The sequence below is a fragment of the Stomoxys calcitrans genome, chromosome 3 (genome assembly GCF_963082655.1).
Source record: "Stomoxys calcitrans chromosome 3, idStoCalc2.1, whole genome shotgun sequence".
NCBI lineage: Eukaryota > Metazoa > Arthropoda > Insecta > Diptera > Muscidae > Stomoxys > Stomoxys calcitrans.
In genome coordinates this window covers 15948662-15964775 of record NC_081554.1, presented here as the reverse complement: position 1 = coordinate 15964775, position 16114 = coordinate 15948662, and the positions used below count along the sequence as shown (strand labels likewise).

The 16114-nt window shown below is 34.6% G+C and overlaps 1 protein-coding gene across 1 annotated transcript in view; it reads right to left on the bottom strand.

Moving 5' to 3' along the window:
* Positions 1 to 5367, bottom strand: part of LOC106087834 (uncharacterized) — a 41233-nt gene extending 35866 nt beyond the window's left edge. Inside the window, exon 1 of the mRNA XM_013253010.2 lies at positions 3479 to 5367. Coding sequence (XP_013108464.2) covers positions 3479 to 3506 — 28 coding nt within the window. The 5' untranslated portion in view covers positions 3507 to 5367. The remainder of the gene's footprint in view (positions 1 to 3478) is intronic.
* Between the last annotated feature and the right edge of the window lie 10747 nt (positions 5368 to 16114).

Here is a 16114-nt window from a genome sequence, read left to right as displayed (position 1 = left end):
TAAAACTTAGAATGAATTTTAATCAAATATACTTTTTTACACTTTTTTTCTAAAGCAAGCTAAAAGTAACAGCTGATAACTAACAGAAGAAATAATGCAATTACAGAGTCACAACCTGTGAAAAAATTTGTCAACGCCGACTATTTGAAAAATCCGCAATTACTTTTTGGGCAACCCAATATTTCGGATCGTAGTAAAATTCCAAGATGATTTAACGATGTCCGTGTGTCTGTCCGTCCGTCTGTTGTAATCACTCGACAGCCTTCAATACCGATCGACTCATTTAGCCATGTCCGATTAGCCATGTCCGTCCGTGAGTCCATGTATTCTTGTAATCAAAGTGCAGGTCGCATTTGTTGTCCGACTGTCACGAAATTTTGCACATGTCACTTTTTTGGCCCAAGGACGAAAGATACTGATTTTGAAAAAATCGGTTCAGTTTTAGATATAGCTCCCTTATATATATCTTTCATCCGATATGGCTTTTTAAGGCTGTGGAAGCCACAATTTTCGTCCGATCTTTACAAAATTTGGCATTGGGTATTTTATTTGGAGGTTACATATGTGTGCAAAATTTCATAAAATTCGGTTCAGATTTAGATATAGTTCCCATATATATCTTTCATCCGATATGGACTTTTAAGGCTGTAGTAGCCACAGTTTTAGTCCGATCTTTAAAATATTTTGCGCAAAGTGTTTTATTTGACGTCCTAATATGTGTGAAAAATTTCATAAAAGTCGGTCCAGATTTAGATATAGCTCCCATATATATCTTTCATCCGATTTGGCCTTTTAAGGCTGTAGAAGCCACAATTTTGGTCCGATCTTTACAAAATTTGGCGTGGGGTGTTTACTTTGATGTCTCCATATGTGTGCAAAATGTCATAAAAATCGGTTCAGATTTAGATATAACTCCCATATATATGTATCGCCCGATTTGCACTTAAATGGCCGTAGTAGCTACAATTTTTAACTGATCTGCACAAAATTTGGCACGGGCTGTTTTATTAGATGTCTTAACATATATGGAACATTTCATAAAAATCGGTTCAGATTTAGATATAGCTGCCATATATATCTTTCAGCCGATATGAACTATTAAAGCTGTGGAAGCCACAGTTTTGTTCCGATCTTCACCAAATTTGGTGTGGAGTCGTTTTTGTAAAGTCTCAATGTATGTGCAAAATTTCATAAAAATCGGTTTAGATTTAGATATAGTTTCTATACATATCGTTCATCCGATTTGGCCTTTTAAGGCTGTAGAATCCACAATTTTCGTCCGATTTTGCATGAGACGTTTAAATTGACGTGCCAATACGTGCGCAAAATTTCGTTAAAATCAGTCCTAATTTAGATATAGCTCCAATGTGTATATTTCATCCGATATGGACTTTTAAGGCAGTAAAATCCTCAATTTTGGTCACATCTCTACAATATAGGGCATGAGATGTTCTATTTCATGTCCCAGTATGTGTCATTTCAATTAACATAGGTTTCGATATAACTCCCATATAATCTTTTATCCGATATGGCCTTTTAAAGATGTGGAAATCAAAATCTTCTGTCCTTCTTACATCCGACAAAAATATGGTTTAGATCGGACTATATTTTGTTATAGATGCCATATAGACCGATTTTCCGATAAGGGGTCTGAAGCCTCCCTAAAACCTTAATTTATTATCCGATTACGCTGAAATTTAGAACAGTGAATTTTTTAAGCCATCCGACATCTAACTTAAATATGATTCATATCGGACTATATTTAGATACAGCTGCCATATTGACCCATCTGCCGATAAAGGGTCTGAAACCCATAAAAGCTTCATATTTTTTATTCAGGTCCCGAGACCAGCTCCTATTAAAATAGAACTATGGATATAGTATTGAAGTTATATCTGTTTGCGCTTTCTTTCTTCGGTCTTAAAATCTTATTGAGATTCCAATGCAGGATATTGTCCGGTTTTAGACCATTGTTTAATGGTTTCTATTCAAAGAATAGAGTAGCAAAAATCATTTAAAAGTGAGCAAGAAGTGTGTTGTTGCTAGAAGCATTTGACTGGTTTCCTGTATCGCGATTTCATTTTCGACCAAGAAAAATCATCAGCAGGAGATGTCATATGGATCATGGTGCTTTACAACCATTCTAGGAGATCCCTCACTGAAACTATCCTCTCGAAATCGTTGACTGAAAAAATGCAAATTTTGCCACGAACATTCCACTAAGAAACATGAGCAAACTTCCCACATTTCAATGAGTGCAGTCCGATTCAAGTTTTTAGTTCAATCATAAGGGACCTCCTTTTTATAGCCGAGTCCGAACGGCGTGCCGCAGAACGACACCTCTTGCAAGAGAAGTTTTTACATGGCATAGTACCGCACAAATGTTGCCAACATTAGGAGAGGAAAACCACCGCTGAATATCTGTTTTCTGATGGTCTCGCCAGGATTCGAACCCAAACGTTCAGTGTCATAGGCGGACATGCTTACCTCTGCGCTACGATGCCTCATAGCTTTGCAGCTACTCCCCCATAAATACGAAGCTTTCTACTATCCGCAACCTGTGGATGCGCCTAGGAGCTTTCAGCTTAGCTTCCCGTTATAACGATGAACACCACACAAGTCGGAGCACAGGTTCCAGCCCGTGTGGTGGTCACAATAATCTCCTGTCGATAGAGATAATTCTTCCCCCGATTTGGACTAATATTTCTATAATGTAGTCGTTTGTTAACTGATTTTCATGAAATTCGACACACAAGGGATTCTCTTATGATTCTGGGAATCGAAATCGATTCAGATTTAGATAAAGCTGCCATACCTATGGCCCAAATTTCACTTCTAGAGCATTTGCAGGCGCATTTAGCATTCAGTTCCTCTCAAAATTTCCCCACAAAACCTACGGATTTTTCATTCTTTTTAAAAAGTAGCGCCTTATTCCATATCTGTCTGGCTAATATAAGACACGCACAACAAAAGGAAACTTCGCTTGAATCACAAAAATGTATGGACAGATAGACAGACAGACAGACTGACATGACTGAATTTGGATCTCAAGTAATTTTAAGTCAATTGGTTTGGCTTGCAATGTGTTAGATAAGCTCTTTTCTTTTTTTAACTCAAACAAATTAATAATGTTAAAAAAATTAATAAAAATTAATAATAATAAAATTAAAAATTAATAAATTAATAATGTTACTATGGTGCAAGGAACACAGATTTAATCAATCAAAATTTTGAATTAAAATTAAAAATTCAACACTTCCTTTGGGGGGTTACGCCCCTTTAATAAAATATTTACTCATAAGCTTAACATTGAAATATTTTTGGTTTTAATAGGATCAAAATGGTAACCCCTAAAAATCTCCAATAACAAAATTATGGTGTGGCTCTATAACTGTCTATGGCTGACAAGCTGACAAGCTGGCTGGCTGGGTGGCTGGCTGCTTGGTACACCATGGTGTATACGTACTTTACTACTCACCGTTATTCATACGCATCGCCACACTCATCTTTGCCTCGGTGGCTAAGGGTGTAACAAAAAAACTCCAAAGGATGCCTTCCTTCTTCTCGACTCCTCCTGCTGCAGCAGGTTGCGTTGCCACCTACAACGACCCACGCCGTATGGTTCCCCCTTGCTATGTCTGTGGGTGTGGGGTGCGTAGTGTGCAAATTCCAAGCAACTTTTGTAGTTGTTGTATGGGAGCAGCAAACAAACAACAACAAAAAAGAAAAAAACAAAAGGACTAACGAAACTGAAATGCTTCGATGCCTTTGCCTTTGTGTTAAGTGAAAATTATTTTAATACTATTAGTCTGAAGCTTGGTGATGCGTTACGATAAGTGTTTGTTTGTTTGTTGCCTTGTTGATGCAAGGCAACAGCAACAGACTCAGTGTTCCAAAGCCCGTGGGGCAAGTTTAGGGTTTCAGCAGGCTGGGGTCTCGAATGCTATTAATAAACTTCTGGGCATGCTTTTTGTTTTTGTGATGGCGTGCACTATTGTGGCTGTTGTTATTGTTGTTGTAGTGCTCCAATTGCATTGGATTTACAAGCAGCTACTGCATCCTTTTCATTCATTCATTCACTCATTCTCCCTTGGGGTTTTTATATAGAAGAAGCTGAAGAAGACGAAGAAGGCAAAGACTCGAAACGGAACCACAATTGCTGGCTGGTGACAATAATTTTTCACAAGGCAAGAGCTTCACTCGCACTCACACACACGCACACAAAGATTTTCTTGATTCATGCTTCTTGAGTTGGCTGTTGTGCTGAGTTGGCCTTTGGCTTTTTGTCATAGAAGAACAAAAGGATAACATATCCTTAGCCGCTGTGAACAATGATTACAGCCGCAGCAGCAGCAGCAACCTTTTTTGACATCATTTAAATGATGCAGCATCCTTTATTTGTACATTTCTTTAAAGCTTTTTTTTTTTTTGTATTGGGGGGGAGTAGGGTTTCTTTAAATTGTTATCAACTTAATCTCTATGAATAGCCTGGTTGCCTTGTTTAATGAAATTTTGTGTTATTATTATTTTATTTGTTGGAATTTTTATATACTTTTTGTCTGGTATGTTACTCTCCCCTTCTGTGTAGATTTTATTTTCTTTTATTCACTAAAATACCCGTATTTCGTAGGATGTGCATAATAAATTTCACGGTATGTTCGGTATGTATAAGCCAGTAGAAACTGCTGAGTGTCCTGTTTTTGGTGAATGTGGATACTTTTCATCCTCGACGACGAATGTGACGAAAACTTATGCAAGAACACCAGACACAAACACCCTGGCATTCACACACGTAGACAAAATTTCACTATGCTCGTTTCCAAAAAAAAGGAAAGCCAAAATTTATAATGTTTGGGGACAAAAAAAAAACTAGACCATTAATGGGGCTTTTCTTGTTATTTTTACTAAAAAAAATCACACTTTATTTTTCTATATGTAAATATGTACATTGGCTTGTATATATGTATATTTTTTTCTAAGTAATTTTTTTTTTTGCTTCTCGTTATTAAATTATTGTATAACAAAAATAAAGTAATTGGTTATGTTCGATTTAAGTGCTGCTGTTTTTTCGTTTTCGTTTTTTTTTTTTGTTTTAGGTTTTATTAATTCATAAAAGTTCGATATTTTATTGTACGTTTTGTTTTTTTGCTCCTGGGCTAGTAAGAAATCAATATTGAATTTTGTTTTAATTTGTAGTCTTTAAAGGAGCAGCAGTGCACAGAGTGTGTCAAGTCAAGTTTTTCAAGTGTTCTTCCTTTGGCCGCAGTATAAAAATTGCTTTTTTTACTTCTATGTGCGTGCGTACGTGTGTAACTGAAGTGTGTGTAGAGGAAATGGAACACTTCTCCTACGAAGATGTGAACGAGATAACAATGATGCTGAAACTGAAACACATTGGAACACAGAGCAGATGAAAAATCCTTTTCTATTCGCAGTGACTCTCGTACACACACGCATAGCTCATCATAACATCCGAATTTTATATCCATGCTTATGCTCCAAGTTATAGTCGCAGAGCAGTACAGGCAAACACACACACACACTCACACTCACCAATAATACTCAGCAACGCATAGTCATTCACAAAACCAAAAGCCAAAGTAAAGGCAATGCTCTCACACAGAAGAGAGAGAGAGAGAGAAAGAGAGAGAGAGCGGGGGGCTAAAAGACCCACAAAAACAAAACCATAGACAATACCAACAACAGACGCTCAACATTCCACAGTCTCTCTGTCTGGAGATAAAATAACTGGGCAAGCAAAATATAAACAATTAACAAATATTTTCATATTTTTAATCTATTTTCTGCCGAATATGTCATCTCTAAAATGTTTAGTTTACTTTCTCTTCAAGAGAATTTTAGCAGAGAACTTTTAAAGAACAAAGAGCAATATGCCCCTAAAATTTGTTTACATGTACTTGCCTTCTTTTGGTAATGTGTTAGTTAACTCTGCGCAGCTGCCAAGAGCAATTGTCAAACATTGTTTTCATTTTTTTTTTGCCTGGATTTCTTTCATTCGTTTGTTTTGTTTTTGAATAACAAAATCCTTCTTTGTGTTGCATGGAGCCTCCAATGGGAATGTAAACAAAAAGCATTTCTCTTAGAATTGCAAAGTAAACAGATTTTGATTTAGAGAAATGACAATGACAAAGGATTACACTAAGAAAAAAATATAATCGAAGGAAATGAAAAAGAGAGAAGAAAAGTTTAAATAAAACAAAATAATATAAATTAAAATAAAATAAAATGAAATAAAATAAAATAAAATAAAAAAAAATATAAAATAAAATGAAATAAAATAAAATAAAATAAAATAAAATAAAATAAAATAAAATAAAATAAAATAAAATAAAATAAAATAAAATAAAATAAAATAAAATAAAATAAAATAAAATAAAATAAAATAAAATAAAATAAAATAAAATGAAATGAAATAAAAAAAATAAAATAAAATAAAATAAAATGAAATGAAATAAAAAAAATAAAATGAAATAAAATAAAATAAAATAAAATAAAATAAAATAAAATAAAATAAAATAAAATAAAATAAAATAAAATAAAATAAAATAAAATAAAATAAAATAAAATAAAATAAAATAAAATAAAATAAAATAAAATAAAATAAAATAAAATAAAATAAAATAAAATAAAATAAAATAAAATAAAATAAAATAAAATAAAATAAAATAAAATAAAATAAAATAAAATAAAATAAAATAAAATAAAACAAAATAAAATGAAATGAAATAAAAAAATTAAATGGAATAAAATAAAAAAATAAAATAAAATAAAATAAAATAAAAAAATAAAATAAAATAAAATAAAATAAAATAAAATAAAATAAAATAAAATAAAATAAAATAGAATAAAGAAAATGAAATAAAACAAATAAAGAAAATAAAAAAATAAAATAAAAATGTGTTAAGTTCGGCCGTGCCAAACTTTGGATATAATAATCATTCTATTTTGTTATAACTCCACTACTATATCCATAGTTTTATCTTAATATGCCATATTGACCGATCTGCCGATAAAGTGTCTGAAGTCCATAAACGTTTTATTTATTACCCGAGTTCGCTTAAATATAAAACAATGAGTTGTTTTGAGCCTTTCGACATCTGATCTAAATATGGTTCAGATCGGACTATATTTTGATACAACTGCCATAAACACCGATCTGCCGATTAAGCGTCTGGAACCCATAAAATCTGCACTTATTACCTGATTTTGTTAAAATTTGAAGCATTGAGATATTTTAAGCCTCCCGACGTCCGACCTAAATATAGACCAGATCAGTCTATATTTAGATATGACTGCCATATAGACCGATCTGCCGATAAAAGGTCTGAAGCCCATAAAACCTTTATTTATTACCCGATTTCGCAGAAATTTGAAAAAGTGATGTTTTTAAGCCTCGCGACATCCGATCTAAATATAGTTCAGATCGGACTATATTTAGATATAGCTGCCATTTAGGCCACTGTAGTGCAGAGGTTAGTATGTCCGCCTATGACACTGAACGCCTTGGTTCGAATCCTGGCGAAACCATCGGAAAAAAAATTTTCAGCGGTGGTTTTCCCCTTCTAATGCTGCCAACATTTGTGAGGTACCATGTCATGTAAAACTTCTCTCCAAAGAGATGTCGGCTCGCCATTCGCACTCGGCTATCAAAAGGAGGCCCCTAATCATTGAGCTTAAACTTAAATCGGACTGCACTCATTGATATGTGAGAAGTTTGCCCATGTTCCTTAGTGGAATGTTCATGTGCAAAATTTGCATTTTTGCCATATAGACCGATCTGCCGATTAAGCGCCTTGAACCCATAAAATCTGAATTTATTGATCGCCATGACATTAAAGCCATGTCCGCCCGTCTGTTTGTGGAAAGCACGCTAACTTTCGAAGGAGCAAAGTGAGCCGCTTGAAATTTGCACACATACTTCGCATTAGTGTGGGTCGGTTGGGATTGTAAATGAGCCAGATCGGTTCATGTCTTGATATAGCTGCCTCTAGACAGCGCAGTTCTTATCCAATTTGGTTTAAATTTTGTAAAACCTGTTTTGTTATGACTTCCAACAATTGTGTTAAGTATGATCAAAATCAGTTCATAACTTGATATAGCTGTCATATAAACGGATCTCGGATCTTGACTTCTTGAGCCTCTAGAGGGCGCAAGTTTTATCCGAAATTCGCATGAATGGTTTTGCTTTGACTTCCAACACCTATGCTTAGTACGATTCAAATCGGTTCATAAACTGATATAGCTCCCATATAGAATGATCTTCCGATTATACTTCTTGAGCTTATAGGGCGTCCAATTCTTACCTCATTTAGCTGAAATTTTGTACAACGACTTTTCCTATGACTTTCAATATGCGTGTCAAATATGGTCTGAATCGGTCTATAGTCTGATATAGCTCCCATTTAAACCGATCTTCCCATATGATTTCTTGAGCACCTAAAGGGCGCAATTCTTATCCGATATGGCTGAAATTTTGCAAAATGACATCTCCTATGGTCTCCAACTTCCACATCAAGTATGGTTCGAATCAGTCCATAACAATTGACAATTTTTATCCATTATCCTTTGTTTGCCTATAAAAAGGTACTGGGCAAAGAACTTGAAAAATGCGATCCATGGTAAAGGGTAAATAAAATTCGGCCAGGCAGAACATAGCTCGCTTTTACTTGTTTATTGTCGATTAAATGAAGCCCTTTTACATAAAAATGAGTTTGTGTTTGTAACTCTGTTTATTCCGTATAGACTCGAAAAACACTCAGTCGATTTCGATGCTATTATTAAATATTTGTTTTAATTTAATAAAATTATTTTATACTTTGTTAATTTCTTTGGGTGTACACCCGTACCCTATACGGGGTGCTATAAATTAGTGCATTTGTTTGTAACGCCCAGAAGGATATGTAAACAGGCAAATCTGTTGCATCTGGGGTAAAGAACAGCCACATACCTTATACGAATTATCGATGCGTACCAAAGAGGATAGTTTAGGTTGGTTTATAGGCTGGTTGCATCAGCGGTCCATTTTTCTGCAACATGGCAACACGACCGTAAAAGAAACGTTCCCGTTATTGAACCATTTGAACCGAAGCCATAACAACACTTGCTAAAAGAAGGCAAAGCCTCTGTTATGTTACCCATAGTTACACCTATATAAACAGTAATCGATAGCAATATGATGTTGTAGCATAGACACCTTGAACTCGGCCATACTGTTGTGAATGACATTGTATTACCATTCACAATACCATCGCATTAGCCTAGACACAACCCAAGCGTTTGAGAAAATTATCGATAAGCCGATAACAAACAATAAAATAGCAGTTGTTTGTAAAGCAAATTGATTAACGAACCGAATAAGCAGTGTGATTTTAAATTAAAAAAATAAAATTTGAATTAAAATAAATGTATTAAACTTCAACAGAAAAATTCAAATACTAATACAAAACTAAATAGTTTAATGTTTTTGAACAAATTTTCACTCAACCGTTTTCCCTGCAATATTCACAGCTTGTGTAGGACATTCTGGAAGGAATAATAGGCAAAATAATATGTTGACATTGGAATGGAGGCGGGCCCTCCCCCTTTAACCCCAAAACACCATCCAAACTAAAAAGTTTACGAGGATAGCAATGGCGCCCTCTAGAGGCTCAACAAGCCAAGACCCAAGATCGGTTTATATGGCAGCTATATCTGGTTATGAATCGATTTGAACCTTAGTTGGTACAGTAGTTGAAAGTCAGAATAAAATACGTCATGCAAAATTTCAGCCAAATCGGATAAGAATTGCGCTTTCTAGAGGCTCAAGAAATCAAGACCCAAGATAGGATTATATGGCAGCTATATCAGGTTATTGACCGATTTGAACCATACTTGGCACAGTTTTTGGATATCATAACAAAATACTTCATGCAAATTTAATTCCTAGAGGCTCAAGAAGTCAAGCCCCAAGATCGGTTTATATGGCAGCTATATCCAAAAATGGACCGATATGACCCATTTGCAATCCAACCGGGACTACACTAAAAAGAAGTATATGTGCAAAATTTCTAGCGGCTGGCTTTACTCCTTCAAAAGTTAGCGTGCTTCGACAGACAGACGGACGGATGGACGGACGGACGGACATGGCTAGATCCACATAAAATGTCACGACGATCAGGAGTATATATACGTTATGGGGTCTCAGACGAATATTTCGAGCAGTTACAGACAGAATGACGAAATTAGTATACCCCCATCCTATAGTGGAGGGTATAAAAATTTCCCAAAGTGGGATATATACCCCCTTTGAAGTTACCTCTGGATGTAAAGTTTCAAATCAGTTATATTTTCGCCCATTTTTATACCCACCACCGTAGGATAAGGGGTATATTTATTTAGTCATAGTCCGTTTGCAACACATCGAAATATCAATTTCCGACCCTACACAGTATATATATTTCGGATCGTCGTAAAATTCTAAGGCGATTTAACGATGTCTGTGTGTCTGTCCGAAACGAATGGCACCGGTTTTGAGATTAAGCGAAGAATAATATTGGCAAACAGATGCGACTTTGGACTAAGTATGCAGTTTAGAAACAAGGTCACCTCTCGAAAGACGAAGATTACACTGTACAAGACACTGATACTACCCGTGCTGTTATATGGTTCTGAAGCATGGGTACTTGTGAAAGCAGATGAGGCAGTGCTTGGAGTATTTGAGAGAAATATTCTTCGTAAAATATATGGACCAGTTTGCGTTAACGGAGAATATAGGCGACGTATGAACCACGAGCTGTATGCGCTGTATGACGACGATAGCATAGTTACACGCATCAAAATACAACGGCTGCCTTGGCTAGGTCATGTTGTCAGAATGGATGAAGAAGCTCCAGCAAAGAAGTCTTTTGAAGGCAAACACGGTGGTACACGCAAACCGGGAAGACCAAAAGCCCGATGGAAAGATCAAGTTGTGGGAGACACCTTGAAACTTAGTTTCAGAGATTTTAGAGTGAGCGCAGAAGATCGAGGCGTTTGGAACGCTATTCTGCATTCGGCTAGTGGAACAAATATTCTGTCTTAGCCAATTAAAATAAAGTGTGTCTGTCCGTCTATCCGTCTGTCCGTCCGTCTGTTTGAAATCATTCTAGAGCCTTCAAAAATTGAGCTATTGAGCTGAAATTTGGCACAAATGCGTTTTTTTGATGCACGCTGGTTAAGTTCTTGAACCGGCCAAATCGGACCATATTTGGATATAGTTGCTATATAGACCGATCTGTCGATAAAGGGTCTAATGCCCATAAATGATTTATTTTTTACCCGATTTCGTTGAAATTTTAAACAGTGGGTTAATTTAAACCTCAAGACATCTGACCTAAATATAATTCGGACCGGACTATATTTAGATATAGCTATCATATAGACCGATCTCCCGATTGAGGGTCTGAAGCCCATAAACCCTTTATTTTCTAACCAAATTCGCTGAAATTTGAAACGGTGATTAATTGTAGGCCCCCCAATATAGGACCCAAATATGTTTCAGATCGGACTATATTTAGATACAGCTGTTATATAGACCGATCTCCCGATTAGGTGTCTGAAGCCCATAAAAGCTTTATTTATTACCAGATTTCGTTGAAATTTGAAACAGTGAGTAGTTTTAGGCCTACCAATATCTGATCCAAATATAGTTCAGACCGGACTATATTTTAATATAGCTGTCATATAGACCGATCTCTCGATTAAGGGTCTGATGTCCATAAAACCTTTATTTATTACCCGATTTCGTTGAAATTTGAAACGGTGATTAATTGTAGGTCTCCCAATATCGGACCCAAATATGATTAAGATCGGACTATATTTAGATATAGCTGCTATATAGACCGATCTGTCGATAAAGGGTCTAATGCCCATAATTGATTTATTTGTTAACCGATTTCGCTGAAATTTGAAACGGTGAGTAGCTTAAGGCTTCCCAACATCTGGTTCAGATCGGACTATATTTAGATATAGCTGCCATATAGACCGATCTGTCGATAAAGGGTCTGAAGATCATAAAAGCTTTAGTTTTTATCCGATTTCGCTGAAATTTGAAACAGTGAGTAGTTTTACTCTTCCTAACATAGGACTCAAATATGGTTCAGATCGGACTATATTTCGATGTAGCTGTCATATAGACCGATATACAAATAAGGGGTCTGAAGACCATAAAAGCTTTATTTTTTATCCGATTTTGCTGAAATTTGAAAGAGTGGGTATTTTTAGGGCTTCCGACATCCGTCCCAAATATAGTTCGGATCGGACTATAGTTAGATATAGCTGCCATACAGACCGATCTCCCGATAAAGAGTATAAAGCCCATAAAAGCTTTATTTTTCGTCCGATTGCGCTGAAATTTGAAGCAGTGGGTAGTTTTAGGCTACCCGCCATCTGACCCAAATATGGTAAAGATCGGACTTTATTTAGATGTAGCTGTCATATAGGCCCATATGCCGATTAAGGGTCAGAAGCCCATAAAAGCTTTATTTATTACCCGATTTTGTTGAAATTTGAAATACAAAATTTAACAGTGACTTATATTTGTTGGACCACTCAATGTGCGTGATGAATTTGGATGCTTAAATAATCCAATTTTCACCGGATTGTGACAAAAGGGCGTTTTCATATATACCCGAGGTGATGGGTATTCAAGTTCGGCCTGGCCGAACTTAATGCCTTTTTACTTCTTTCATTATCCTTCAGTTTTTCTACTAACATTCGAAATGAAAACGATTTTGGATCACAATGGGATACACAGTTCGTGTATCCCCTTTTCCCCCCACACCCCAGTAAAAAGCATTTGCAGACTTTTGTATTGTTTGTGAAAGTTTTGTAATATTTGTTTGTTTACAGTTTTTTTTTTTGTTATTTATTTATTATTAAAGTTTAACATTAAAATCTATTTAATTACTATAAAAGTTTAAAGCGTTCTTTTTTTTAATTTAAATTTAAATTTATTTACCTTCTTTGTTTATTTACTAAATTTTATTCTTTTCCACCTATGCTCGCCTTCAACACATTCATGTAGTTTTTTGTTTCCGTTTACGGCTTTCGCTATCAATTCAATTTAACTATTTTTTTTTTGTATTTAGGAATTATATTTGTTTTTCTATATATATATATAATTTTTGGGAGAAAAAAATATACTCGCAGTGACGATTTTTTTTAATGCTTGCTTTTAATGGATGTCTTTATTTTATATTTATTTTAATTTAATTATACCCTCCACCAAAAGATGGGGGGTATACTAATTTCGTCATTCTGTTTGTAACTACTCGAAATATTCGTCTGAGACCCCATAAAGTATATATATTCTTGATCGTCGTGAAATTTTATGTCGATCTAGCCATGTCCGTCCGTCTGTCCGTCCGTCCGTCCGTCCGTCCGTCCGTCCGTCCGTCCGTCCGTCTGTCTGTCGAAAGCACGCTAACTTCCGAAGGAGTAAAGCTAGCCGCTTGAAATTTTGCACAAATACTTCTTATTAGTGTAGGTCGGTTGGTATTGTAAATGGGCCATATCGGTCCATGTTTTGATATAGCTGCCATATAAACCGATCTTGGGTCTTGACTTCTTGAGCCTCTAGAGTGCGCAATTCTTATCCGATTGGGATGAAATTTTGCACGGCGTGTTTTGTTATAACATCCAACAACTGTGATAAGTATGGTTCAAATCGGTCCATAACCTGATATAGCTGCCATATCAACCGATCTTGGGTCTTGACTTCTTGAGCCTCTAAAGTGCGCAATTCTTATCCGATTGGAATGAAATTTTGCACGACGTGTTTTGTTATGATATCCAACAACTGTGCCAAGTATGGTTCAAATCGGTCCATAACCTATTATAGCTGTCATATAAACCGATCTTGGGTCTTGACTTCTTGAGCCTCTAGAGGGCGCAATTCTTATCCAATTTGAATGAATTTTGGCACGTAGTATTTTGTTATGGTATCCAACAACTGTGCCAAATATGGTTCAAATCGGTTCATAACCTGATATAGCTGCCATATAAACCGATCTGGGATCTTGACTTCTTGAGCCTCTAGAGGTCGCAATTATTATCCGATTTGCCTGAAATTTTGTACGACGGATTCTCTCATGACCATTAATATACGTGTTTATTATGGTCTGAATCGGTTTATAGCCTGATATAGCTCCCATATAAATCGATCTCTCTATTTTACTTCTTGAGCCCACAAAGGGCGCAATTCTTATTCGAATTGGCTGACATTTTACACAGGTCTCCAACATATAATTTAATTGTGGTCCAAACCGGACCATATCTTGATATCGCTCTAATAGCAGAGCAAATCTTTTCTTATATCCTTTTTTTGACTAAGAAGAGATGCCGGGAAAAGAACTCGACATATGCGATCCATGGTGGAGGGTATATAAGATTCGGCCCGGCCGAACTTAGCACGCTTTTACTTGTTTTTCCTATAAAATGTTCAATATGAAATTTTTCTTATTATTAATTGTGTGTATGTGTGTGTGTGTTTGTGATATCAAAAATGGTGGGACAGGGGCGTGGTATTTTTCTTAAAAGGGTGTTGCAGAGTTTTATGTGTAATAATTTGTTGTTGGTGGTGGTGGTGGGCGAAGAGGGTTTGTTTTTTTGGTGTTTATTATGACACAAATGGTTTTGAAAATGTGATATGCCTGCTAATAACAAAGGCAAATAGTTTATCCTTTATTAGGCGTTTTTTCTTTAATTGTTGGGGGTTTATATATTTTTATTTTTTTTTTTTAATTTTATTGAACACATACATATTTGTTTTATTAGAGGGATGTTTAGATTCTTCTTTTTGTTAGGTTTTTATTTTCTAATCAAAAGTTTGTATATTTTGTTGTTGTTGTAATATCTCATATTAAAACACTGTATGCGCATTAAAAAAGAATTGAAAGTATTGAAATCAACAAAAAAATAATAATACTGAAAAAACTATACATATGGCTTCCTTATTCCAATAAGGAATAAGGAAGGCAAAGGATTCCAAAAATTGTTAAAAAGGTATTGATCAGGTGAAGGTGGGATTTCAGCTTCCATGCGAAAAAATCACTCGAGATTGCAAACCCAAAAAAAAAATACTTTTTCAAATCTTATATTCATAACAATTTTTTCCAAAAAAATAAATTTTAAATTCTATGAAAAATTTTGTCAAAATTTTATTTCTAGTCAAATTTGTCAAAATTGTATTTCTTAAAATTTTATGTCTATGGAAAATATTTAAAAAATTTAATTTTTGCAGAAATTTTGTCAATAGATTATTACAATAGAAAATTTTGCCAATATCTTTTTTCCTTAAGTTAAAAATAAAAAATAAAAATTATCAAAATCTTATTTTGAGAAAAATTATTTTCAAAATTTATTTTATAAAAATTATGACAAAATTTTATTTTTGTAGAAAATTTCACCAAAATTATTTTTTATAGATAATTTTGTCTAAATTTTATTCTTATAATCTGTCAAAATTTTTATTTAAAAGAAAATTTTGTCAAAAATTTATTTCACGAAAAATTTTTATCAAAATATTATTTTGTTGTTGTAAATGTGTTGACCTGTTACATTTTATGGTTTTAGTTATTTTCGCCTTAAGGTCATATAATTAACAAGTAAAAGCGTGCAAAGTTCGGCCCGGCCTAATCTTTTATACCCTCCACCATGGATCACATTTGTCAAATCCCTCAAATGACTTTTTCGAATAGAAACACGCCAGTCATAGAAAAACACCACCTCCAACATTTCAGGCAAATCGAGTAATAATTGCGCCCTCCAGAGACCAACTATATCAGGTTATATACCGATTTAGACCATACTTAGAACAGTTGTTGGCGATCATACCAAAACTATATGTGCAAAATTTCAACAACCTTGTATAAGAATTTCGCTCTCTAGAAGCCCAAGAAGTCTAATCGGAATATCGGTTAATATAGCGGCTATAATAGCATATAGACTTATTTAGACCATATTTACTTAATTTTTTTTAAATTTATTTGAAGAGAAGATGTCAATACTTTAATTTAAAAGAAAATTTTGTCTGTATTTGATTTTAGACAAAAAATTTGTCAAAGTTTAATTTTAA